General features: G+C 39.4%; 1 protein-coding gene across 1 annotated transcript in view; it reads left to right on the top strand.

Moving 5' to 3' along the window:
• The window catches only part of zgc:172282 (leucine-rich repeat and fibronectin type III domain-containing protein 1-like protein), a 66063-nt gene extending 41454 nt beyond the window's left edge, over positions 1–24609 (top strand). Inside the window, exons 8-9 of the mRNA XM_068316525.1 lie at positions 18833–19482; positions 24557–24609. Coding sequence (XP_068172626.1) covers positions 18833–19482; positions 24557–24609 — 703 coding nt within the window. The remainder of the gene's footprint in view (positions 1–18832; positions 19483–24556) is intronic.
• Positions 24610–26253: the final 1644 nt, after the last annotated feature.

Genomic DNA, 26253 nt, shown 5'->3' with positions numbered 1-26253 from the left:
GTTTCACTGCAGTCTACATTATACTGAGTTATGGTAAGCAAAATGCCTTTTGTCTTCAATCGCTAATATTTACTGAGAAAAGGATCTTGATTTGTGTCGCCATCCCATTCAGCTGCGGATGTTTGCTTCACATAATATTTTCTAAATCAATTCACGACTCTCTCTTTTTTTAGATGCCGTTACAAGCTGAACTGTATGACAGCTGAGAGAACAGGGACATAAAGGAGAAGTTGTTTTTTTTTGTTGTTTTCTTTTTAAATAAATCCTTCCCAGAAACCATGTCAGACACAACAACAGATAAGACATGCTACACATTATAATCCACTGCAGGTTGGAAGACTGACAGTATTTTAAATTCTCTGTGAATAATTAAAAAAACACCATTAAATATCAGCAACTGTGTGCCCACCCAGAGCTCCCAATGTTGCTGCTTCATTTATACACATTATGCATACCTGTAACCACATTCACCTTATAGATTTTGAAGGAGACTCTTGGTTTTGTTTTGTTTTTTCTCACAAGTTGGATACCCCTAAACCTCCAACCTTGACTGTAAATTTAGCTTTGATCAAGACCAATAGAAACATCCCATATTGCTGAAGCTCTACTAAAAGCCCGTGTCGGAAAGCTGCTTTCTCCTCCTGGTGCTAACATACCCGATGATGCTGTCGTATCGATACCAGAGCTGCTCTTTGAACTGTGGACTCCTCGTGTGCCTTGATGGCGATGGCGGGGGGGGGGGATTAGGTTTTGGCTGTTTGTGTGTCTCTAAATCCTTCGCAGAGCTGAATGACCTTGGGGCGGATGGAGAGAAATGAGTTCATCTTCAAGATAAGCACACTCAGATACTCGGATACTCTCTCCAATAACCTAACCCCCACCTCCGCACACACACACACACACACACACACACACACACACACACACACACACACACACACACTTACTCGCCATTCTGTCTTCTTCTCTTTCAGATACACACAAACACACGGTTTGGTTGAATAATAGCCCAGTGAGTGGTGCGCCTATGGGGAAAGCTGTCAGTTTAATTGAATCCAGTGTTCTGTATTCTCCCTGCCTGCTAATTGATTCTGTCAGGCTCTTCTGCTTGACAAAGAGATTGACATATCCCCGTGCATGGTTACTACTGTCACAGTGTGAGTGACTATGTGTGTGTTTGTCCTTGGACATTATTTACTCAGAGCCATGATAACCCTCTCTGTCTGTGGAGTGTGTGTTTGGTCTGTGACTATTGTGTTATAAGCACTGACAAGGAACTGACAAGTTGAATAAGTGTGAGTTCATGGGTCTGTTTAGTCATAAATACTACTACAGTACTGCTACTACTACTACTACTACTTATTATTATTATTATTATTGTAATTAGGAAATGTCTTTACTTAGATATCATTGATTAAGCACATAAATTCACATGAATTGAATGTTAGTTTCCACAAACGAATCCTCCCACCCTCCCAAACCCCACATTTGATTCCCAGATGGTATTTTGCACCCAAAGAAGAAAAAAAAAAAAAAAGGAAGCACTCTGACACACCTTAAAAAAAAAAGTCTGTGAAATATGACAAAAAAAGAGCAATCATTTTTTATTCTATCTATTCTTGTTCTTTGGACAAGGCAACAGTTCAATTCGACAGATCCTCCCCAGGCTGGAGGAAGAGGAAATAACCAAAACCCATCAGTCCAAAAGTATTCTGACAGACTGCAGTTACTTCAGCTTCTGTTTAGTTTAAGAAATGTTATTTTCTTTTCTTTTTTTTTCCTTGTAACTCTTCCCGACTGTCTATCATCATGTCCAGAGGAGCGTTTTACCCAAGTGTCAACAACACATACATCATTTTTATTTCATTACACATCACTAGTGAATGGATTGCATTCACTTCAGTTCAGCACACCCCGAGACCTCTTTGCTGCCCTTTAAATAATTTGAGAATGGCAGTGGAGAACACACACACACACACACACACACACACACACACACACACACACACACACACACACACATCGAGAGAGAGAGATGCACTCAACAACAGAACCGACAAAAACAGGATAACAATATGACCAATATGCAACCTGGAATTATCTGATTGAAATGCGCAAAAAGGAAAAGAATGCAGGAAATGCTTTTACTGTGATTTTAGCACTGTAAACAATGCAGTGCAAGTTCTATAAAATATGTAACATATTTGCTGTGTGGTTCATGGTTTCTATAGAAAGGCAGGCAGGAAAAACTACAATAATGGATCATTGAGCATCACGCATTGCCACTTGAAAGCTATTACCTGACTTCTAGAGCAGGACAAACATGGGTCATGGCACATGTCAAAAGTAACTAACCAGGTTGTTGAGATTCACTTTTAAAAAGTTTTCATTGTTCAGGTATAGCCATGTCTCTTCATTGTAATTTTCTTTCTCTTTCTTGTCTCCCTTGACTCTGACCTCTTCGTCCATTCCTGTCTCCATCTGCCTATACGTCAATCCTGAATTTAGCTACCCCAACCATTCACATCCACACAACATATAGTAGACACAACTAATCTCACAATAATCTCTGGCCAGATAATCTTGTTCCCATTTGCAGCAGTGATGGGATGGAAGGGAGCGGAGGGAGGGAGGAAGGAAGAGAAGGATTAGAGTCGACTTCTCTATTTTCATACAAATACTTCTTATGAAACAGCAGCAACTTATACTGATATTAAGCTCGATAAAGACATCCTCAGATTGACTTCCCAGATAGACAGATAAAACGTTATTAAGCTCCACAAGGGGAATTCCCTTAATCCCTAAATTCCCTTCTTATACTGCAGTCAGACAATTTGATTGTACAGTTTGCTGTGAGAGAAACTCTCATTGCTGCTAAATAGTCTATCAGTGCTTCATTAAGTCATTATTAAAGCTGTGTACTTGAGTTTTTCTAGAGCTTTTTCAGTCACTTTAGACAGTAAATCTATCTGAAAATCAGTTTTGTTGCAGTAGTGCATCACTTAGATTAAAGAACTTGTTACAACATAAGTCAGTCAAGATGGAATTTAAGTTTCGTTAAAGACAAAACAGAAAAAGTCTCACTACAACATCATCGCTCTAACAAATGCTAAAATGTGTTTTAACCATATACGGCATTTATATTTTCAGTTTCATCTGTTTCCGCACTCAGGAATCAGGATTAAACTAGGGTCAGGGTCTTTATGCTGATTTATAGTGTGATGTTACAGTACAAGCCATTACTAAAGTGCAGTATTTATATAAAATATGCCATTATATTGTGCATTTATCCTCTAAAGGTCATCTCATTGTTCTTCAGTGTGGGGCCAAGCTTTCTATCAAGTCAGAAATCATTACTGTGGAGAGTAGCAGAGATTATTCAGTACTGATTGTCTCCTTTCTTCAAGTAAAATGTTGAGCAATATTCTCTTTCAGCTGTACAGTACTTTATTTTTTTTACAGCAGCTATTTAAATAGTTCCTCCTATACTTTATTGCCACTGGCAACCGCAACAACTGTTGTTTTTTATGTTTTTTTCGGGTTGTCTGTCGGCCGCATTCTCACGAGCACAATAGTTTTTGAATATCATGAGGAAATTTCATTATTTGATGCAAATGTCCATTTTGACTGAAGGAGAATCTAAAGTCCACAGTGATCATGTTAAACATTTATATACTTGTTCGTAAATACCAAATTAACACAATGATTGTGACAAATTTTCACAGAAATATCACACAAGACAAAATGTTTAATAACTAAATGAATTTCATAACCGAAATGTCAAAGCTCATATTCAATTTGAAGTCGAAATAATCAGAAAGAAACACCATTATTGAATGCTGTCACTGTGGGAACACAAGGGAAGAATGTGTCCATGTTTCATATTTTATTGGATAATAGTGCGGTGACAGGCATCCTTGGAGTGCACCATAAAATTGTGGTGGAACTTGCACTCACGCATATTAGCATTGTCTGCTGTCAAGGTTACAGCTTTGACATCAGAATGAAGTTTATTCACCAAGCATGCAAACACACTCAGGACTTTTACTGTGCATTGTATTTCTTTCAGTGGAGTGACCCGGCTACATCCACTGCAGGAGAGGAGAACAGTGTGTTCTGTCATTTGTCCCTTCCTGCAGAGTTTATTCTCGTGAAGCCGATCCATTTATTCTTTCTGATATAGTTTCAGGTGCATGTTCTTGCAAAACTAATGTCTGGACGAAGACAGTATGTTTGTCATTGGAAAAATGATTCATGGGAGTCATACTTGTCAATAATACAAGATAACTTTTATTAGATCCTTGAACACAGAATCAGAATATAGTGAATTTTCCATTTTTGCCAAAAAAAAAGAGAGAAAAGTTGACAGCTTGGTGGAGGCAGAGTTACTAGTTGCTGGCTGTAATATTCAGGGAGCAGTTGAATAAAGACACCACTGCAGGACTTAAAGTATATCCAAGCAGGATGGACTCTATCTTGCACCGTAGCTGATCTTGATCTCTGATATCTGTGTAGAAAGGCATGTCAAGAGGCACTTTCCCCCCAGCGAGATTTCCAAAACAGTCTCACTGTTAGAAGCTGTAGACACTGTCAGTAAAAACATTATGTGTAATATCAGCTCAGTAAAAGCTAGCTGTAATGTTGTTTACCAGATATGAAAACTTAATTTATCAGAAAACTGTTTTATTACCAAATGCTAGACCATAAGTTCGATAATGTTCCATGTTATCTGTCCTTGTTTTTTGTTTTTTTTTGTATTTTTTTGTATTTGCAACCGGAAACCACTGCTTTGCAAGGCGAGACAGCCCAGTAGAACAGAACACTGTGGTGTCTGACATGCTCAGTACAACCAGAAAGGGATAATATCCTTCGATTAATATGCACATTTATTAATAAGAGTGTCATTATGAAGATATGAGATATCAAGCTGGCAGAGCTTTAGGCTTTTCACATTATTACTTAATTAATTTTCACACTATGGTCACCATGTGGCCAAAAGGATCCATGCACAAAAAAGAATTCTGGATCTGAAGTCTTAATGTTTCTGGTGATTATCGACATGTTTCACAATTAAGGAGATATCAATTGTTTTTTGTTTAATAGCTTCAACTTTATATGAGGATGACCTTTACGTCTGAGTTTGTCTTTGTCATGCTTTCGGGAAAGTAGAGCGGGAACTCAACTCCATGTGTGACAGGAAGCACTTTAAAACGTCCATCTATTTCTTAATACCTTTAAAGTTGTGTTCGGATATTTTTATCACAATCATAAATATTACACAAAGGTTTCTAAGGGGGCTTAAGAGCGATTTCATTTTAACAGCACTACATTCAACTGTAATGTGTATTCATCTCTGTGTAATGTGTCATAATATTATTCCAAAGGTCAATCCAGAATATTAAGTCAGTAAATCACTTTTGTATTTCCTCACAAAGGACATTGTCCCCCTGAATCACAGGATTAAGCCATAGGTAAATCCTATAGATTACTTCTATTTTTATCTCTTATATGAAATCCGTTAATGAAAGCCAGGGGTTTGCAGCTTGCAATATAAAATGTTTAATCCGAATCTGAAGTCTTGCCTTGTCATTATAGACAGTAGTGACACTGGGGATTAACACGTTATCTCATATTGGTTATCCATTGCCCTCTGACTCGATCAGAAAGAAGGTCATACCTGGCTTTGTACTGGATCACAGATGAACCAAGAACACTATTGATCTGGTCTATCTATAAGGTCATGTTATTAATATTTAAGGTAAATATTAGCTTTGTCGAAGTAGAACACGTAGCCATGGTGTCAGAGCACATCACTGGTAGTATTTACATAGAGATTCATTGAAACTGCAAGTTCCGATCGCAATTCTGTCAGCTGACCTACTAACTGTTAGCATCCTATCGCTGAAATCCATGACAGATATGGAATATATGTCTCTGACCATTACAAAATCAGTCCAGTTCACACTTATACAACCTATTACCTTCCATTTCTCATTCACTTTGCTTTGTTCATCTCTCTGACATCCTGTCCCATAAGGTTTGTGGTGTTTAACGTCTGTCTACCACAGAAGAATGGTGTAATATTTGTTTTGCCGGTAAAGAGGGCATTAGAGTGCCCAGGAGGGGCATCCAAAATCATACAAATAATCTCGAATGTAATACGTAAAATAGACTTGTACAATAAAGGACACATAAAACAATGGCTACATTTAGTGGAACATACATGTATTAAAAATATATACACTACATGTCTTCACGCTCAATGAACAAAGAACGCTGCTTATTGCTGCGACACCCTTGTCCATATTTTATGAACAACCATCTTCCTTGCAAAAGCATCAGCCACATTCTATTAATTATTAAACGTCTTCACATAAAGACAAAATCTGGTTTTCCTGGCTATTCTTTGTTGGACCAGGGACTCGTACCGATCAGCGTCTATGGTAAAGACATTTTAAATCACTCCCAATGTAATCCAAATTCATTTTCTGTATTTCTGTAATCTTAATTTTCATTCTTTTACCTGGAACAGGCTGCACCCTGGACAAAACGCCAAGTTATCACATGGCTGCACATAGACATACAAACATGGTCATGTCTACTGATTTAGAGTGACCAATTCATTTATAATGCATGTTTTTGCTGGTAAAAAGAAGCCACAGAACCCCGAGCGAACCCAAAAAGACACTCGGAGAACATGCAAATTTCACAATTGGATTTGAACCCAGGACCATCTTACGAGGAAACGGTGCTACCTATTGATCCAACATGCAGCACATACCCCAGCATCCCTTTAAAGCCTGACCTGGGCTGTCCTGTCAGTCGATGGCTGGTAAACTTTAAAAAAAGACACAAGGAACTGGAAACCCAACCAGGCTGCGAAGTTTTAAACCTCAAAACATCATTATGATCACTGATGTCGATTATCAATCTTCCTTCTTTCACCGCAAAAAACTCTTGATCTACCTGGCAGATCGTTCCTCTGCCCCGTTTGAACGGCAGACGGAACCTGACAGCGACACCCGAGGAACTCGGCAGCAACACGCTCCGCTGCACACAGGAAATCACAGTCTGTTAAGTAAAAAGGAGGAACATCCTTTTTAAATTGAAATGCCATTATAATGTCACAGCACTGCACACTATGAGATGTCGCTCAGCTTTGATTTCCTCCCCACGTCCGGTGAACCGCTTGAAAAAAAAAAAAAAAAAGAAGACTCTTGCAATGTCACATTACAGTATCCACATCACATAATGGACACCTTGGACGCTGTCTTTAAGCAGCCAGCAAGATAAACATTTACATCATTAACGTCTCCAAAAATGATAACGTGTTTGAGTAAGGTCAAATAGAACAGCGGCCAGGATTCTAAAAGATTTCTAAAAACAAAAAAATAGTTTGACAGCATTTCATTTTGTGGTGTTATATCTTTAATGTCCAGTAATAAGGTCATTTCATTAAACACGTCGTATTATCCTTTTTTTCTCTCGTGAATATTGTGACAAACTGTCACTCTGACTTGTGGATTCTTGAATAAAATCAACATATTCATAGATCTTCTCCACAGAAAGTCATCCTAAGGAGCACGACTACATATACATGAGGACAGGAGCACATTTTGAATTTGCTAGAGATGCTGGATGATATTATACAACACTGTGATAATCATTAAATTAAAAAATGATATTAAAATCCGTTCAGTAGAGGCGGAATTGCTAGGTTTTTTTCATTCTTTGAGTTTCCGTGGAGGAGCAAGGTATGAGTAAAACTTTAAAAGTTCGAATATAGTTTAAAAGTCAATGTAAAATGCATGACTAACCACATACATGAATCATCAACGCTCTGCGATGTATTTTCCTTCTCTTTTTATCTTGGACTAATGAATCAGAATTTAAAGATTTAAGTACATTGAGAGAAAAAAAAAAAAGTTAAGTTAGTACAGAAAGTATATTTTCCTCCTGAGTGAGAACAAGCTCTTCCAGCATGAGTTTATTACTGCTGTTTTCTCATCTTCCATTTTCGTGTGTGTGTGTGTGTGTGTGTGTGTGTGTGTGTGTGTGTGTGTGTGTGTGTGTGTGTGTGTGTGTGTGTGTGTGTGTGTCACAGCTGTCTCGCTGTCATAATTATAGTGCTGAAGTCTGCAGAGGACTCTGATTGACTCTCGGCTCTCGCTCTTGAGACTTTTGTTCGGCTGTCAGGCTTGCGCTTGTCTTTCAAAAGGGAAATCAGCGAATCACAGGCATGTTAGCTTATTGTTCCCAACTGTTTGGGAAGTCAGTGACTTGTGTTCTCTGCTGCATGAAAAATACTGTATGTAAAGGTGCAATCTCACATTTACTATTACTTTCCATTATCATTGCCATCAATCCCCAGGATTTCTAATATAGAGTTGAAAGAAGAATGTGAGATTTTAATGACTTCTAATTTACTTACACAGAAATATTTGCACTCCACTCTATTCATCATTTATTTTTTCTGTGAAATTACATTGTGATATAACATAAACGATATGTGGTAACTATTGCATATTAAATCACTTCATTTACATAATGAAATGAAGCTGTAACACTATCTGTAAAATGAAATGCCGTATAATTTGTTAAACAAGGATTACGGTGTTACTTTTCATCGATCCTGATTCATTTGACAACAGGCCTGCTCCTCTTAAAAATATAAATAAAGTTCTTTTAATTACTGAATCGATTTAAACCCAAGATGCGAATTGCAAAACGCATAAGAAAAGCCTGTAGGGATCTATAAATAGGATTCATCTTCATTCTCTGGTCAACATAATTGATCGAGCTCCATATTGGCTCACGCTCTATCAGCTCACTCCTATAGTGTTTCATTATGTTATATCTTTTGTCTCCTCACATAGAGATTCTAAATGCTAGTGGTATTGTAATCTTGTGGAATGGTACTAGTACCAATTTTAAATGCTTGATCCATCTCTGAATTAAATCACACTTTAAAGTCTACCTTTTCCAACGCAATTGTTGAAAATCTTTGAAGCAGCAATGATAGAAAAAAAATATGTGGGTCAAAAAGTATGAATGAATTTTGGCACGGTCTTAAATAGTCTGAAATAAATACATAGATTTATACATTGTAGTGTTCAGAAAAATACTACCCATTCAAAAGTACGTAAGTCAGTTAAATGTAGACGTAAGATTATGGTTAGCTCCATCGTTTAGAGAAACAGTACTGGTGAATCTACTAGCATAGCAATGCCACAGAATCACTGGATGAGTCTGATGTAAAGCTTGAACCATGCTGACAGTTTATATCATCAATAATAAGTCAATGTAAAGGATAAAATGTAAGAGTCTTTACGTAAGGAGGATGAGAAAATAGTTGCTGTTTGAAATGCAACATGACGGGACAAAGTGCAGTGCCACTCATCTTTATTGTCCCAGTCGAATGCAACAAAAAGAAGATAAATCTACATGGAGCAGAGGTCACCCCAGATTTTTCTCATTCCTCAGAAATATCAGGATACATCTGGTCAAAAGTGCACGCAAACTAACTGATGCGGGCTGAGTGCTGCTTTTGTTTGATGTCTTTAAGAACTCTTTGCAATTACTTTTTTTTTTCTTCTCCGTCAAAGGAAACAAGGCTCAAATATGATTAACTACCCCATTAATAACATGTAAGGCTCGCACTGGACGACAGTGGAGCTTGATTTATTCTACCTTATTTTGTCGTTTGTTTTGTTCTTTAAACGGGTCAAGCCAGCAGGAAAACAATCATTTATATTCCAGCTATGGACAAAAAGGTTCAGGCCACCATCTCTAAAATCACTAAAGTTTTTGTAAAGGCCTGCTGGGCATAAAAACATATACAAACTACTTTTATTTTGCCCGCTGTTAGTGTGGAGGTCATACTACATCCCCATGATGGCACACTGATGCTGCACTGCAGTTTCACACCCAAATTCCGGTCAAACGAAATGAATACAGAAAGTAATTAGTGCACAATGTGTTCACATCCTCTCACATATGCACACGCAAACCTGAAGTACAATGAAACAAAAGAACTTTTCTGTTAATGATGTTACATTCCTGACTTCCTTTGTCCTTTTCCCATTGTTAGTAACCCAAATTAACCCACTGCCAAATACAGTAGAGGAGCTTGTTAAAAACTTGAATGTGAGATTTTACTGGGGCACAGCAGATGAGTAATAGGGAACACAAGCCCGGTGAGATGGATGTGGTGGAGCATCTATTCCTGTCTCCTATTCCAGTCTTTTGGTGCTTCTTTTTTTCTTTAAAAAAGCAAAGAATAAGCAGAAGAAAAGCTATTATGTGTTAGGGAAAAGTGCTGTTCGTACTTAGTGACACATTTCCCGTCTCATTTCAAAATCTGTTGGAACTTTAGGCCGTTTAATGACCTCTACCTGACCTACCACTCATATTACGTTTTAATATCAGCTGAAAGTGGACATTTGAATATGGAATAGTTGCCCAGCAGCAGGACGGCACCATTACCCTGTTGAATACTGTACTGTCTTGTTTAAAGCATGTCATGAAAATAATGAAATCACACAACTTTGAATTGTAAAGAAAATAAAGAATGAATTTTTTACATTATAATTATAATTATGAAATGTGCTTGTATGTCACCAGTAATTACGAGGCCTATCTAAATGATGTCAATGTATTCATTGCACTTTTAAAAGAACAAAAAATGTTGCTGCTAAATTGATACAAGTTTTATTTTGAAGAAATTCATCCAATATAATGCGTTAAAATGGATTTGCAGTGTGTAAGGAATGTAAGCGTTACACTAGACAAAAGATGTGATCAAACTGTCATGTCTGATATAGAAAATGGCAGAGCAGCAAAAAAAACCCGGCTGTTGATATAAGTTTCATGTCTAGAGTTCGAGTGAGTTAGTGCTAATCCCCCCACCCCCACCCCACCCCGTTTATGCAGCTGGCTCCTGGATTATTGTCACTGCTAATAGAAAATATATCTGATGATTTAATCACCATTTACATCTGCTCTAAAAGTGATTTAAGTGCAAATGTTCTCGTCTCGCTGCTCGGAAAATCTGATCCGTGTGGATGTGGGTGACGGGAAAGAGGGTGAATACAAATGATACAGAGGGAGATGCAGAAAGATGGGCTGTGTCTAAACGCTGGTGGAGTGAAAATCTCACAGTGGAAACACTGAATCAGACGCCCAGGGGAAGGCAAAAGGGGGACAACTCACCCCTTAAGAGGGGGTGACAGGACGAGGCCTTTAGCGCCCCGACTCTCAGAGGTGGAAGGATGATTAATTACGTGGCACGTATTTTCATAATTAAAGCTTGTAACATCAACCTCTGTCCCTTGGGTCTGGCGAGAATATAAAAGGTCACTCATTTCTGCGAGAAACAACAAGCTCAGAAATTCTAATTAAAATGTTTGCTTTTATCAATCATAATTTGCTGACAAAACACTGTTTTTCATTCGGAAGTTATTATTTAAATGCTAACGTAGGCTTGAAACATCCATCTCTGAATCCACTCGGGTGACATGTTATCTTTTTTTTTCTTGGGTCGCATGTCGAGCTGGATGATGGGATGTGAGCTGCAGTGACTTTACTGTCAACCTCTTGCCCTCTTGTGTTCTGCAGCACCTCTACTGGAGGAATAATTGGCATGTTCAATTATTTAAAAACAGCCAGGGCACATTATCATAAATATTCACTTGATGTTCTGCTTAGATCAACAGTCAGAACCCAGGGCTCTCCATGCGACTCCATGACATCTCGTTTGAAAGTGTGTGTGTGTGTAACGACATGTGAGCGAATGCATTGTGAGTGCCCACGGGGGCTGATTGATGGACAGCATTTACAAACCAAGCGTCCTCCCATCAGTCAACATAAGTGAATGCAGACAGCATGAAAATGTCAGGCTCACTCACGGACACATACGTGCGTGAGAGCGTGGATATCCACAGAGGGCACGGGAAAATGTCAGCCCTACTGGTGAACACACAGCTCACAAAAACAGACTCCCTCGTCATTTTGCTGTTGAACAAGTGCCTCTAACGAACTGGTGACTGTATCGCCCCAGACAAGACAATAACGACATGCTAATAAAGTCGAGCCGCTGGTATCTGTTAGTCTGTTAGTATCGCAGCGGATGTTGAGTCAGTCAGCTTCAGACTGACGATACCTCTGCTGTATAGAGTCTGTTAACCTGCGTGAATGTCAAATGTCCAGTGCGCATTTTTGATGGTTTCCACATTCGTGTAAGTCTGGGGAAAAATTTAAATAAATAAACCTGAAAAGAAATCCAAAAAAGTTAAATCCCAGATTTTAGAATGTCATCTCACAACTGTGTGGGTTTTTGTGTGTTATAGTGAACAGTCCACCTGCTCCTGTTTGCTGAAGTCAAAAAAAGTGTCTACCTGTCAGTCTGCTACTGAAGGATCCAAAGTTGTTGAAGAAATTGTGGAACTTTTGTTAAAATTCTCTGAGGGAGCCCCCGTTGCCGTTACGAAGCAGTTAGATGGCGCATTGCACATTTAAGTGTGCTTTGAGCCATATGGGCGAGGAATAACCTGGGGAAATGACAGTCAGACAGTAATTACCAGTCTTCAGTTGGAGTGGTGTTGGAAAGCAGTTGGTAGGAGGGGGTGGGATGTCAATAGAAATTGTGATGAAAAGTGGAAACGCATGAGAAAAATAGGCCTGATGGTATCAAAACACGATGACAGGAGACAGAAGTCTCCAAACAATTCTGTCTGAACCGGATCACACACATGTGGAGAGGCAACATTTCTACTGTCTTGTCTCACCGGGTTCTCACTCAACGCAAAAAAAAAAAAAAAAAGTTGATATTTGGGGTTTGTGTGAATGGATATTAGAACACAAAGATAAGAAAAAACTGTAGGGGGATAGAAATTTAAGAACTTTATACACACAATTGCAGAATTCATACACAGATCAATCCCACGATGCGCTGGCGACACATCCAGGGTGTATCCCTCCTCTCACCTGCAGTCAGCTGGGATGGGCTCCAGCAACATCCATGACATGGAAGGTATATACCCTATATCAGTCACATGTGTTCTATGTATTAATACAAGAGTTTTTACAACTACACTAAAAGCAATACAGATTCTCACTTACCTCATTATGTCTCTGTGCTCAAAGTTGACGGTATCTTTCATTTTTTTATACTATTTGATGTGTGTTTTAGAATTTCATAGATGTTTTCTGTCATATTAGTCAAGTTATAGTATTCAGTCCAGAGTGATCATGAAAACCCTGAAGCGATGCAGGTTTACGGCGTCCTGGACATCATTGTCTGAGACGACTTGGATTCTAAAGGCTCAGAGCCGGTTTGGTTTAAGGTAAAGTAATTCACACTTCGACTGCAGTGGTGGACAGGAAAATCTGTGTGTTTTTAATTCATGTTGAAGTAATCTCCCCATTTATTTTTTTGAGGGATTACCAGTTTATGCAATCACATTTGAGCGGGGAGATACGTTTGAATGTGTATCCGAATGAGTCTTGCAGTCTTGTAGCTGCATGCCGTCAACTACTTGCGTGTGTGTGTGTGTGTGTGTGTGTGTGTGTGTGTGTGTGTGTGTGTGTGTGTGTGTGTGTGTGTGTGTGTGTGTGTGTGTGTGTTTCATGTGTGCTGGTAGGTGTGAGGAAAAACCGAGGAGTGAAAAAAATCAGAACTGACTGTTGATCTGTTTGTCCATTGTGTGTGAAAGAAGCAGTTGTACAAACCATTAGTTTTCTCTGTAGCTCTGTGTCTTTGTTTGTCTGAATTGAGGAGGAAAGGAATCCATTAAGCTGTTTAACTTTATCTGAGCGTGTGTGTGTGTGTTTGTGTGTGTGTCTGTGTGTGTGTTTGTGTCCGGTTGGACCCATTAACTGAATAACTCATCCGGTATTATTGCAGTGTCAAATGTGCTTATTGAACCATGTCTGCTTTGCCTAACAGCCCAAGTCCTGTTTTTCTAAAATCCTGATATACAAGAACTCAAGATCCCAAAGAGCCACAGATAAACTTTCATCAGTGAGTAACGTGACGTAGGCTTCAACAGATCTGTAGTCGATTGAATGAGAAAATCAAATGCTACGTGCTAATATGATCCAAAAAAGTCATTTTCTGCAATATGTAGATGTTTGCACACATGACAGTATAATAAGAGTGTAACCAAGAGATATTAGATCTTTCCTCCTGAAAAGATGTTCTGTAACCAAACCCAGACAAAAAGAACCACCCGTTCCAGATAAGCATTGTCTAAAAAAATAAAAATAAAAAAAGATCCTCATGTACTTGGCATTTAAGTATACATTTCTATTCGGGGGATCGTTCGGGGGAAATCTGCTCATTCAAATTTAACAACACAGATGGCGGTTGGATGGTGGTGGTGGTGGTTTCAGATGGTGGATTCTGTTTTAATTGTGAGAATTTCCTCCTCATCCCACCTCATCCTTCCAACTTGCTTCTTGGATCACGTACAGTTTTGCCTCTTGGCAAAGCCTTGGGCCAATGGAAGTTTCCATTTCTTAATCCTTTTAAGAACAGATCACTTGCATAGAGGAGACACACGGAGGCATTTTAGAGACGGTTTCCACAAGAGCCTGCCCTTCATGATAATCGCAGGAGATTATTTGGAGGGGGACACCTATGGTGTGCAAAGATTTTAAGGATAATATTACGAGGCTCACTGATTTGGTTCCATCTAGAATAATTGATGCGATTAGTTTGAGCTGCTTCATTGACAAGAAACACGTTCTTTCCACCAATCAAGAGGCAGGAATTCAGCTATTCCTCACATTTGGGCGCACAAACTGCTTCCCACCAGTGTTACCTAGACTATATAATAATCGTGCTGTTGTGCCCACAGTATGTAAGTGTGATATCTTGTTCAGTGTAGCTGAAGAGCAGAATACACTTATGAAATTTCCATGACAAACAGCTCACTTGAAAAGCACTGACATAAAAGCAGAATACCAGAAGATCGTCTTGACTGGCAGACTGACAGAATTGAGTTCAGAGCACACAGGAGCTCCTTCATTAGTTCCTCTCTTGTTGTTATATATTGGCAGAGTACCTCATACCCACCTCTCTGGTGAATTCTCACTGTCTGAAATGACTGCAATTATTAGCAGTGTTTTTCATTATAAAGGAATTGCAGTAACACAGAAAAATGTATCATTACACACAGATTACAGCCCTCAAACGTCCTTATAAAAGAAAAGTTATTTTTTCTTGTCCCAAAAAAAAAAAAAAAAAGCATGTACAATTTTCAAAGTGATGATGCCTGTTGAAAGTTGTTCCCTGTCTCCATGACAATTTCACATATTATCGGTCACGACTTTTACATTACCCAGTTTGAGTCAGATTATTTAGCTCCTGCCTCACTTTTGCACACGTCAGTGTGTGTGTGTGTGTGTGTGTGTGTGTGTGTGTGTGTGTGTGTGTGTGTCACAGGTTTTGTTTTCACAGAAGGCAAACCTATGGTCTGAGTTTAAGCAATAAATTGCTTGTTAAAATGGAAACCAGTGTCTCATACTGCAGATAGTGGATTAGAAGCCCACGTGTGCTTTGAGGCTTTAACTGAAGACACTGCCAGCCCTGGTCTTCGACTCATTTCCCAGAAGTTTCTGCCCTAATAAACTATGATTTAGTTTGTCACACTGCGAAGATGAGAAGAGAGGCACACAACCACGGTATCATTTGTTCAAACAGAGTTAGGAGACCTCCCCGTCGGTAGTTTTTGTGAGGTTTTTCTTGTATTCGCCATTTGAAAAATTGCTTATGGGAAGCTCAGTCCTGCATCCCCCCCCCCCCCCCCCCCAATCATGCTGTTACCCTTCTGCAAGACATCATCACAGTTCGTGTTGAGAGTGACGGGGCTACCTGCCAACATAAACGTTCTGGTGTAAGTCCAATAACATAAATGAGTTTGACACTTCGACTCCTGCTGTTTACTGGCTGCAATTAACACACAATCTCATTTACTTCCCACTTTAGCTATATCATAAGCCTACACGTCTCAGCAGACATATAAATACATTTATGAGAATGGATGGATTAGGGTGAAGGTCTTAAAGTACAATGGGGTGAATGTGGATTTAGCAGTAAAGAAATATAACTTGGGTAACTTGTTTACGTGACATATGAGTGTTAGCTTTACTGAAGACCCCTTGAGAAAGCAAAACTAAAGCCTCTTTAGTTGAACGGTATTTTCACATGGAATTGTTTACTGGAAAAGTACAAGAGGGGATGTCAAGATAGAAGGGATAAGTAATTAGATTTTAAAATGTATTTAATCGATGAATGAATATTTCTGCAGCTGAAAGAGGCAGAGCTGTGTGAGGGTCAGATCCCAGATTACGCATCTAAAATCCATGAAATTAGAGTGAGAAGGTGACTATTGTGGCACAGGCAGTGAAGCATGGAATATACAGTACAATATGACTGTGATGCATATGTCACAGCTGCAGCTTTCATATAATACACACAACAGAATACCAGAACAGATGTAGTGATGACTCACTGCTCGGTTCACTGGTACAATGTGGTAGCGGATGTACAGGCCTGGGTTGACAGAGGGGATTGGGTCGGCAGGTATTTTGTCTCTCTGAATCACTTGTATGACAGATCAGAGCAGCCTCATAGTGTACTGTCATTGAGACATTGTTGTAAGGTGTGTAACACTTACACAATTTAATCCCTTTGGTTTAACTTTTTGTTTTTGTACCTATGAACTACTGATTTTTAGTCAAGTTCACCACAATAATTGCAATTAAGTAATCTTAAATTGGAAAATAGATTAGAAAATGTGTTTATCTGGCAAGAAATCCTTGGGAATTTCTTTCAAATAAAAGTCTATGGGTGCAGGATAAAGTATATTTCCATTATAAACTTTCAAATTGCATTACAAACTTTTATGTAATGTGTTAGATAAACTTGTCATGTGTTCAAACCAGAGCTTTGAACCAGTTCATGGAACAAAAACGAAAACCGGAATCTTTTGGTATTTTGGCTGGAACGAAAACCAAACCGAAAACTTTACATTTTTTTAATGTTCCGCAACAGGATCGGAACAGAAAATAATTGTAAACTGGCGCATTGTATAAAGAGGTGCTATCTAAATTACGGAGTTTATTTCTGTACTTCGATGTGCTATTTTCTATGTGCTGGTGCTTTGTGTTCTTTTTCTGTGTTTTGTGTACTTACTATGCTGTGTGCGACGGAGAAATTAATTTCCCTGACGGAACCTCCTTAAGGTATAAATAAAGTTATACTCTACTCTCTCTACTTTTACATACAGTGCACCTTATTGTTCGGTGCATGGTCGCTAACAGAAGCAAAAAGGTGACTGTGGTTGAACTGTGTTTTACTACGTATTTAAATTTCAAAAAATACACCGACATTTTTTAAATGTTATTTCTTTATTTTTTGATAAATCTGTGCTAAATCCTTCAAAGTCCTCATCTTCAATGCATCATCTGCATTGAATATCTCGGTAGTTTCTGTACCGCTGACCGTCTGGTTCCCAGGGGGCTGTCCGGTAATGATGCCGGCTTTAGCGAAACATCGGACAAAAGTCGAAGCAGACACGTTGGTCCAGGCATCGGCAATCCACCACATTTTGTGGGGGTGTAACTCGCTCAGCACTGCCCCCAGTCCTGGTGTGTTCACGTCTCTCATCCATCGCTCCAGACGCACGCAGCTTAACTTTAAAGGCTCTGTTCACACCGATGTCCAGCGGTTGGAGTTCTTTCGTTAATCCTCCAGGATGAAGACAAGCTCCGAATTCAGCCGCTTGACGTGGTTTTGACAGAAGCGGTGGTGTGTGTTTGTGTGTGGGTGGATGGGGGGGGGCATGGAGTCACAGATCAAGAGAGATGGCGAAGCGTGAAAAAAGCCCCCCGGTCTCTTTACGTGAACCGGAACAACCGGAACTGATAGCCTGGACTTTACATGTTGCGTCGTAAGCATGTCTCTTCACTGACGTCATTGTCGGGGGTCTTTAGCCAATCAAATGTGGTTAACTGCATACCTGCGGTACAGTACCAGCATATACCCTATACCGGTACCTACCGGAGGTGTGCCGGACGGAGCCTCGCATCATGTTCTCTAATTGGTCCATCGCTGCCAGCGTACGTAGTGACGTAATACGTCCTATGTCGGTGGACAATGGTCGATCTGGCGGAGCGCTGACTAAAGTCACACAAAAACATTTTTACAGATTTGTGAACTCAGTGAACACAGAAGACGCTTCATGTTAAAAGGCGCAGCTTTGATTTTTGAAAAATTTTAAGGCTTTCAAGCACATCTTATGGTGTGCAAAATACGGCACCTACGTATTTATATTTAAAAGGAACGTTATTAACCGGGAACTTTATTTTTTTGTTCTAACCGGTTCAGTTTATGGGTGGAAGGCAAAACCGGAAACATTATAATTCCATTTCTGTTCCGTTTCAAATGTTAAATTGACCAGCCCAAATGTTTTAAGGGCCAATTAAACCTGTTGTAGTGTGTCTTTATTTTCAATTTGTTGCAGCATTAGGGTTCAGTAATTATCCTACTTCGTTTTCCCAGCAGGTCTCTGAACCCATTTGTTGAGGTATACTAGATGACCTTCTTGTATATGCATTATTAAAATACATTAAAAAAAATTGTAGGTGTCTAGTAACAATTATTGTGTATGAATTCATTGAAAAATGTGTCTATTTAACATTAAATCACTGTTCTGATGTCTGCTAACACACAGTCGCACCTTTAACACCCCCATGATGTTAAGTAACTGCTAATATTACATTTCCCCACACTTACATCTTTGGGTCTTTTGTCTCTTCCTTTTCCTAGGATGATTCCATCCAGCAGCAATGACTTCCTGGTTCGAGACCTCGCTGCTGGACGCTCCTACGACCTTTGTGTCCTGGCTGTGTTTGATGATGTCATCACATCCCTGACTGCAACTCGTCCTCTGGGCTGTCTGTCATTCACTACGGATACAGAGTTCAGCCAGTGCCAAGCACTGCACAGCCACTTCTTGGGTGGCACAATGATCATCATCATTGGAGGGATTATCGTTGCTTCTGTACTGGTTTTCATTATTATTTTAATGATCCGATACAAGGTTTACAGCAACCAAGGGGCTGGCCACGGAAAAGCGACAATTGCAGCAACTGCGGCGAGACCACAAAGCAACGGACAAGGAGGAGCTGGACAGGTCCAAGTCCTCCCTCGCTCTGCCTCAAAAATACCTGAAAATGAGGATGACCAAGCGCTACCCTCGGCCAGGGCAATGTCACCTACCAACACTACGAGAGACACTGTGGCATTGGTTGAGGAGGATTGCAGTGGTCGGAGCAGAATGACAAGGACTGATTCCTTGGCTAATGAGGAGTTGCTCTCACCCACAAAGACACGCTTCTCCTCCAGGGTTGCCATTGAGATGAAAAGCAGACCGTCATCTGTCGCCAAAGAGCCCACCTCCCCCAACAAACTGGCAGGTAGTAAAGAGATAGGGGGGAATAGACAAACATGTACTACAGAAATATCGGGTGAGAGATAAATGAAGAAAGTAAGACAGAAAGAGATACTGTGGAGATTTGAAATCGGGCAAGATAGAGCCAGACAGGAACAATGAGCAAGAAACATCTCATTATTGGGAACTTAGAGACTAGACAGAAAGAGAGGGTGTGATTATTATTGAATTAGCATCCCTACTTGTTGCTCAAACTCACATCAGAGCTTTTCGCACCCTGTTGTTACATGGCCAAACTTGACTGATTGTTGAGTCTGGCGTCACGCTCTTGTGGTGTTCTTGGTGTAATTTCTAAAAAATGCAAGGAGGTAAGTAAAAGGCATGAAAGGTTTTTAGAAGCTAATGAAATTGTTGTTTTGTTTTGGGGGTTTTTCCTTCTATTTTGCACAAGTTGACATGATGCTGACATCTTATTACCAGAAGATTCACTGACGAGCCAAGGAATGGCTAATGCTGGTGGAATCATTTGTCTCCCCACAACTATTATTCAACTTTTGTTGGTTTTCCGTTAGATACCAAATGCTATTAGACTTGGGAGGCAAGTTTGCCATAAAGAGTTACACAAGCAGAGTGACTAAGACCGAAAAACAAAGGATGTCTCAGTCCGGAAGAAAGGCTATTCAAGGTTTGCCAATATTCAATAACAGACTGGAAGAAAAGCACTTTTCAGCTCTGTTTAAAAAAGTTTGAATGTCTCAAAGAAACTAAAAATTTGCACATTTTATTTATCATATCTCTCTTCTTTGGTTACAGCGTGTCACACTGTTAAACATAGCATGACATTATCTTTGTTTCTACCTCTGTCTCTCTCCACTCAATCAGTCAAAGTAGATGGCTGCCCCCCATGACCTTTGGGTTCTGCTCAAGGTTTCTGCCTGTTAAAGGGAACTTTTTCTTTGCCTCTATCCCCAGAGCGCTTGGCCAGGTGGGACAATTTGAGTTCTGTCTTTCCCTGCAGGTCTTTCTCTGCTCATCCTTGAAATTATTTATTATAATCTGACGTTATATAAATGAAAATGATTTGAATTGAATACACATGAACCTAACAGCAACTACCTCAAATATTTTATTTGTATACAGTGTTCTTATAAATACATTAACAAAGCCACCATACAATGAGCTGTTAAAGCACATCATCATAACCTTAAGCTTTTACCAGTGTTTTTATGTACGTATTTATTTGCTAATATACACTCACAGCTCAGACATACCCTCAGGGTTCTCTCTGTGTAAAGCCAAGAAAAAACTTGCTTTAGGTAAAGCCGGGAGTACAGCTGAAACCCCTCCAGCGGTAACAAGGCAGAATCCAGCAGACATCTAATTTGAAAGAAATGTCCTTTACATAATAGATAATTACATAAAGACAACTGATGCAGTCAAGTGTGATCAGTTTTATTTATAGACTTATGTGTAGTGAATCACAATTTGCCTCAAGGGACTTCATCTGTACATCATGCAACACTTGAGTTAATGAGGAATACGTTTTCTTTAACATGGAATACAAGGAAAAAACATCAGGAAGATCCAATGACAAGGATACCAGGATAGAATAGCATTCAGCGACGTGTTCGGATTCACAACAGAGAATGCGACTGTAAAATTGACTGACACTGTAAAACATAGATTAAGACAACTGTGCATCTTATGTCACCTATTAAACAGGATGATGGGAGAGGAAGAAGAGAACAGAGAAACAGACAGAAAACCTTAATAAGATTCAGATTAGGGAGAGAGAGAGGCTGAATGGACCAGATGAGATCCACGATTCGAGGAGACGAGAGGAGACGTACCCGTGGACCAGCAGGGAGCAATCTGGATGGGAGAGAGATGGAGGAGCAAACACAGAGAAAATGAGAAGGAGAGAATGGGACACAGGCGCATAAACAGGAGAGGGTTAGAGAAATGGAGCCTCAGAATCATCAGAAGGAACACAGACTAAGAAATTCACTTTAACTAAGGGAAGCACGGAACAATAAATACTAATCAAAGCAGCAAGTCTCACCGCTGGATTAGAATGTGTACGAAAACAAAGGCATAGTGGTGGAGGAGGAAATCGATAGGACTGGTAAATAGTGTTTGTTGGAGGTCCCCAGCTTCAATAACTAGTCCAAATAAAAGCCAGTGGATTTAGGATGAGTTTGTTTAGATTGTTTATTTCACAGAATGCCCCACAATGACATGTGCTGAATAAATAAAAGGACGACAAACAAAAGGAAAAGGTTGACAAAAGGTCTGCTGTATATCAAGATGTTTTTGTTTTTTTTTCTCAGCTGAAGTTGGAATCATTCAAGATGGAATGTTAGCTTACAACTTTATTCAGGTAGAGAAAAAAGCATGCAGGTGAATCACAATGCTGATACACATCTGGAATGTGCAGTATGTGAAACTATTATGTTACTCAGTCACTGCCAGCAAAGGTGTAAATGGAACTTACATTTATAGAGTCAGGTCCCAGATCTCTCAGTTTGAGGTGGTAAAGTTATCATAAAGTGCTAAAGATGCTTTTTTTATTTTTTAGATTTTCCTGGTGTGAAGCCACTCCAGTGAACCTCCCCTTTAACACTATCCACTCAGGAAATTGGGGTTGTATTAGGACGAATAAATGCGGACGCCATTACAGAGTGACTTAAAGTGCTGACTTGAAATACTTTATCTGGCTATTATGTCACTCAGCTGGCCTCTGTGAACGCGCTGAAATGAGGTGTTATTAAGCCTCAAGTTGATTGCAGAAAAGGAGACGAGTGATATGTGTGACGGCCGGCAGTTTAGTTCGAGGAAAGTTTATACCCTTATGAACTCTGCTGGATCGGTAGCCAGTCTGACATTTAAACCACAATTAAAAACCCTGGACATCTGCTCATATCACGGTCTATAACAAATAACAACAGTATGGGAAAAAAATAGATGTGCAGATGCTCAATGGCATCAGGTGCCACACTAAATAACAGACTGCCTTGGATAGTACTGCATAGTGAAACTTGTTTTCCAATCTTTTTTTTTTTTTGTATCTACTGTAATTGAGGGAAAGATTGTGCACCGGATCAGCAGGTGTTCTGAATCTTTTTACTTTGGAAAGTAAAAGTTGTTTAACTTTGCAAACTTTTCTTTTTCATTTTCCCCAATAGTCCTAATTAACAAGCTCCAACCTCATTGCAACCAAGTGAAGTGTGTCAGTCAAAATAACTTCCAAAGAACATCTCAGACTACAAAATGACCAACATACAAGACAATTATTACTTTTTATTGTGGGACAACATGCAGAGAGGAAAAAAGAAGTTACTACTGGCCTTTGTCTTCTTTGTTTCTTTGATTTCACGATTGCTGGCACTTTGAGGGCAAACCTACAATGACGGATGATACTCGTGTTTGCACAAAGGCTGCCGGGGGTCTCTGGGGGGTATATCTGCGTCTGTGATGTGTTTCATTGGTTGCTGCATTGCAGAGAGATCCTACATTGATCTGATCAGAGAGAGCGACAGTGACTCAGAGCACCTGAGGAACACAGCAACTGACAGATGCACAAAGAGACCCCATTAAAGGCCCACGGTTGTCAAAAATGTGACTCGACAGGAACAATCTGCACATTGTGGGTAATAGTTTGGAACAATACATACCTAAATAGAGGCCTAATTTTGATTTTATTGTAGCATTTTTATCATACCAAGTATGATTTTTGAAAGTGGAATGGAATAAAACTCATGGGATATAATTTCAGATATAACTTGATAATCTATCCACATATAGGAAGAGTTTTGGTTTCTATAGTTATTTCTAGATCATCAGAAGAACCACAAAATCCACACTCCTCACTCTCTGAAGTAATCAAGAATTTTCAGCAGTCTAAGATAGACAAACAATGCAGGGATCTTCCAGAGTAACAAGCTTTTTAGTGGGTAATAGAGGGAATAAAATATAAGTAGAGCAAATATTCCAAAAAGACAACACCTTTGGGAGAGCACACAAAAAAAAAAAGTCTGCTGAATTCTTTCATGCATTTTTTACAATGGAAAATGAAAGGAAAATGGAGGAGAGAATCAGGAACGGAAAAAAACACAATTCATATTTGCATCGACACAGGTTCAAAATAAAAGTTTGAGCAGATTCCATAATTTAAAAAATTTAAAAAAATACAAACTTAAGAACGTTTTTCAGCCAGTTTTGACTTGCATGAGTTCAGACTTGTGAGAGGAAGCTGCATAAATTCAGAAGTCACTCTTTAACCTGAATGCTAAGTGGTGAATTTTCTACCAGCATTAGCCGTTATTACATGCTTGACACAAACATATTATAATGATGTCAAGCAAAGTGCTGTTAATTCAAGAGCAGCTAGCCAAACATTGAATATATGAGTGTGTGTCTGATGCACTGCTTGCATTGCAATGATATGATTTCCATTTCTATTAAGGGGGTTAAGAATCATAGTTTGGCTAATTTCAGGCCATGTGAATAAAATGTCCTCACGGCAACACAGATCTGTTTGTGTGTAAACACTGTGTCGGCTAAATCCCCCGCAGGTCTGTGCATGCAGATGTGTGTGTTGTTATGTACGGGCATTAAATGCCTTGAGCCAGTGCAAACACTCTGACAAGGTTGGGCCGGATACAAATATAGTCGAGGATAACACAAGGACGTGTGTGAGTTTGTGTGAAGTGCAAGTGTGTGTTCTCCCCAATGGCCCATCCGTGACCCTGTAGCCTGTCTGTCCTCTGAGTATTTTAATCTATCATCACTCCTGTCAGTGCCATCCGGTATGCTCAGCCTCATTTTTCACTTTTGTATGTCTCTTTGAATCCATCCACGGAGTCTCCCTCTCTCTCTCTTCCCATCGTGTTTCTCAAACTCTCTCCGTCACGTTCCCATCTGTGTTTGCTCCACCAACTGTCCCGTCAACTTTTGCTTCCTCTCTATATATATATCTCATATTTTTGCTACTGTTTTGCTGCATCTGTGTCAGTACTTTTCACTGTTTTCATTGTTCCTCTCCATGTCTCTCTTGCTCTCCTTCTCTCTCTCTCTTCCTGTCTCTTGGATGACTCCAGTAGCAGATGTCAGGCGGCCTCATAGTGTCGAATGGAGAGACTTCAAGATCTGAAAGTCTCCTGGCCTAACAAAAAGAGCACACCGACAAACACCAAGAGTAATGAACTCCACTTAAAACTTAAGATCTCTCTGCATTTATTACCTATACTCTTTGTACATTTCCTCCTTGTCTCCCTTTGTCACCGCTCTTGACCTACTGCTCCCGTACCAGTCTCTGAATGCTGCCGTCAGACTCTTCTTAATTATCAATGCTTGTTTTCCGGAGAGGTTCACACATAGAATAAATTGGACATAACCAAAGTCCTTGAGATACTTGCTTCCACTGTGATACAAGAACACCTTTAGAGATTTCATTTCTGGAGCTCGCAGCAACGAAAAATGACATTCAATTTGTTCAACAACGTGAAAATGCAATAATTCATGGCAGAAATGTAATTGATTTTCATAATAAATTGATAATGTAACTCTTTATTTTCGTCATGTATGTCTGATAGTTGGTATTAGCTAATTATTTGATGATTCAAATTATTGTTCATGCACTAAAAGAAAATCCAAAATTACATGTTTTTCTTTCATTTCCTGCTTATTTTAAAAACATGCTTGCTCTTTGCCGTGATCAGCACAAACACTTACGTGCAGCTGTAGTTAATTTGATCGATGCAAGAATCTAAAGGACAGGTACGTCAAAGGTAAATACGATTGGCGTCTCATTGGAACGGACGCTAATGGCTAACTGAGCCGCCATGCGAGACTCCAGCAGGGCCGCTGAAATGAAATGAGGGTTCGGTGTCCTGCACGAATCGAGATTAGTGGACATCTTATTCGACATCCCAAACCACAACCACCCATCTAAGTCAATTAAACCCACCTGCGGCACAAACACATCTGCAGGATGAGACACCAATACAGAAAATTACTTCTTCTTTTTTTTTTTGGAGTGAACTGATCTTTTTATTTATTTTGTTTTTCATTTATGTTTTTCAGTTTCTTTATAAGTCCTCAAAACCTTTCCACCCTATTGATTAACTCTGTATGTTTCAGACATTTTCAACAATTTCTTCCAGATGTGAAAGTATTTTTTTAATCTAACCTCATTCTATCCTCCTTCATTCTCCCCCCTGCTGATCACCTTTTCTTCTCTAATACTCTGCTTGAATAGATTGCTGTTTATCTTAAATCCTTTAACACCTCTCCCTTTCTTGTCTTTTTCAATTTATATCAACATTGCCTTTGTGGTTATTTTTGATTTGCAATATGCTTCCAATCCATCTTCGTACAACTCAAACTTCATCCTCACTCGCCTCTTTCTACATTTTTCATGTCTGAACCACCACGTCTAATATTCGTCAGTATGGCAAAAAAAAGAGTGATGTGGAAGAATAGAGAAAGAGGAGAGTTGGGTGATGGAGGAGAAGACAGGGGCGATGTGCAGTAGTAGTGATGGATGAATACAGTCTGAGGCATTAAGAAGACGCTGCTTCATTCTTAAACTGACACAATAAGTGCTGGCTGTACATAAATGCGGTTAAGAAATATTCCTCCTGACAAATACAGTTTAGAAATGTTCGCCTGACAAACATGCACATTACAAAAAAAAAACTGCTGTGGCAATATAACACCAATAACAAGTGCAGTTTCATCATCCTCCAAGCTATTGCACTTGTTTAGGTTTCTCTGTCAGGAGGATCTTCCTATA

Source organism: Antennarius striatus, chromosome 6 (assembly GCF_040054535.1).
Source record: "Antennarius striatus isolate MH-2024 chromosome 6, ASM4005453v1, whole genome shotgun sequence".
Lineage (NCBI taxonomy): Eukaryota > Metazoa > Chordata > Actinopteri > Lophiiformes > Antennariidae > Antennarius > Antennarius striatus.
This window is presented reverse-complemented; position numbering and strand designations above follow the sequence as displayed.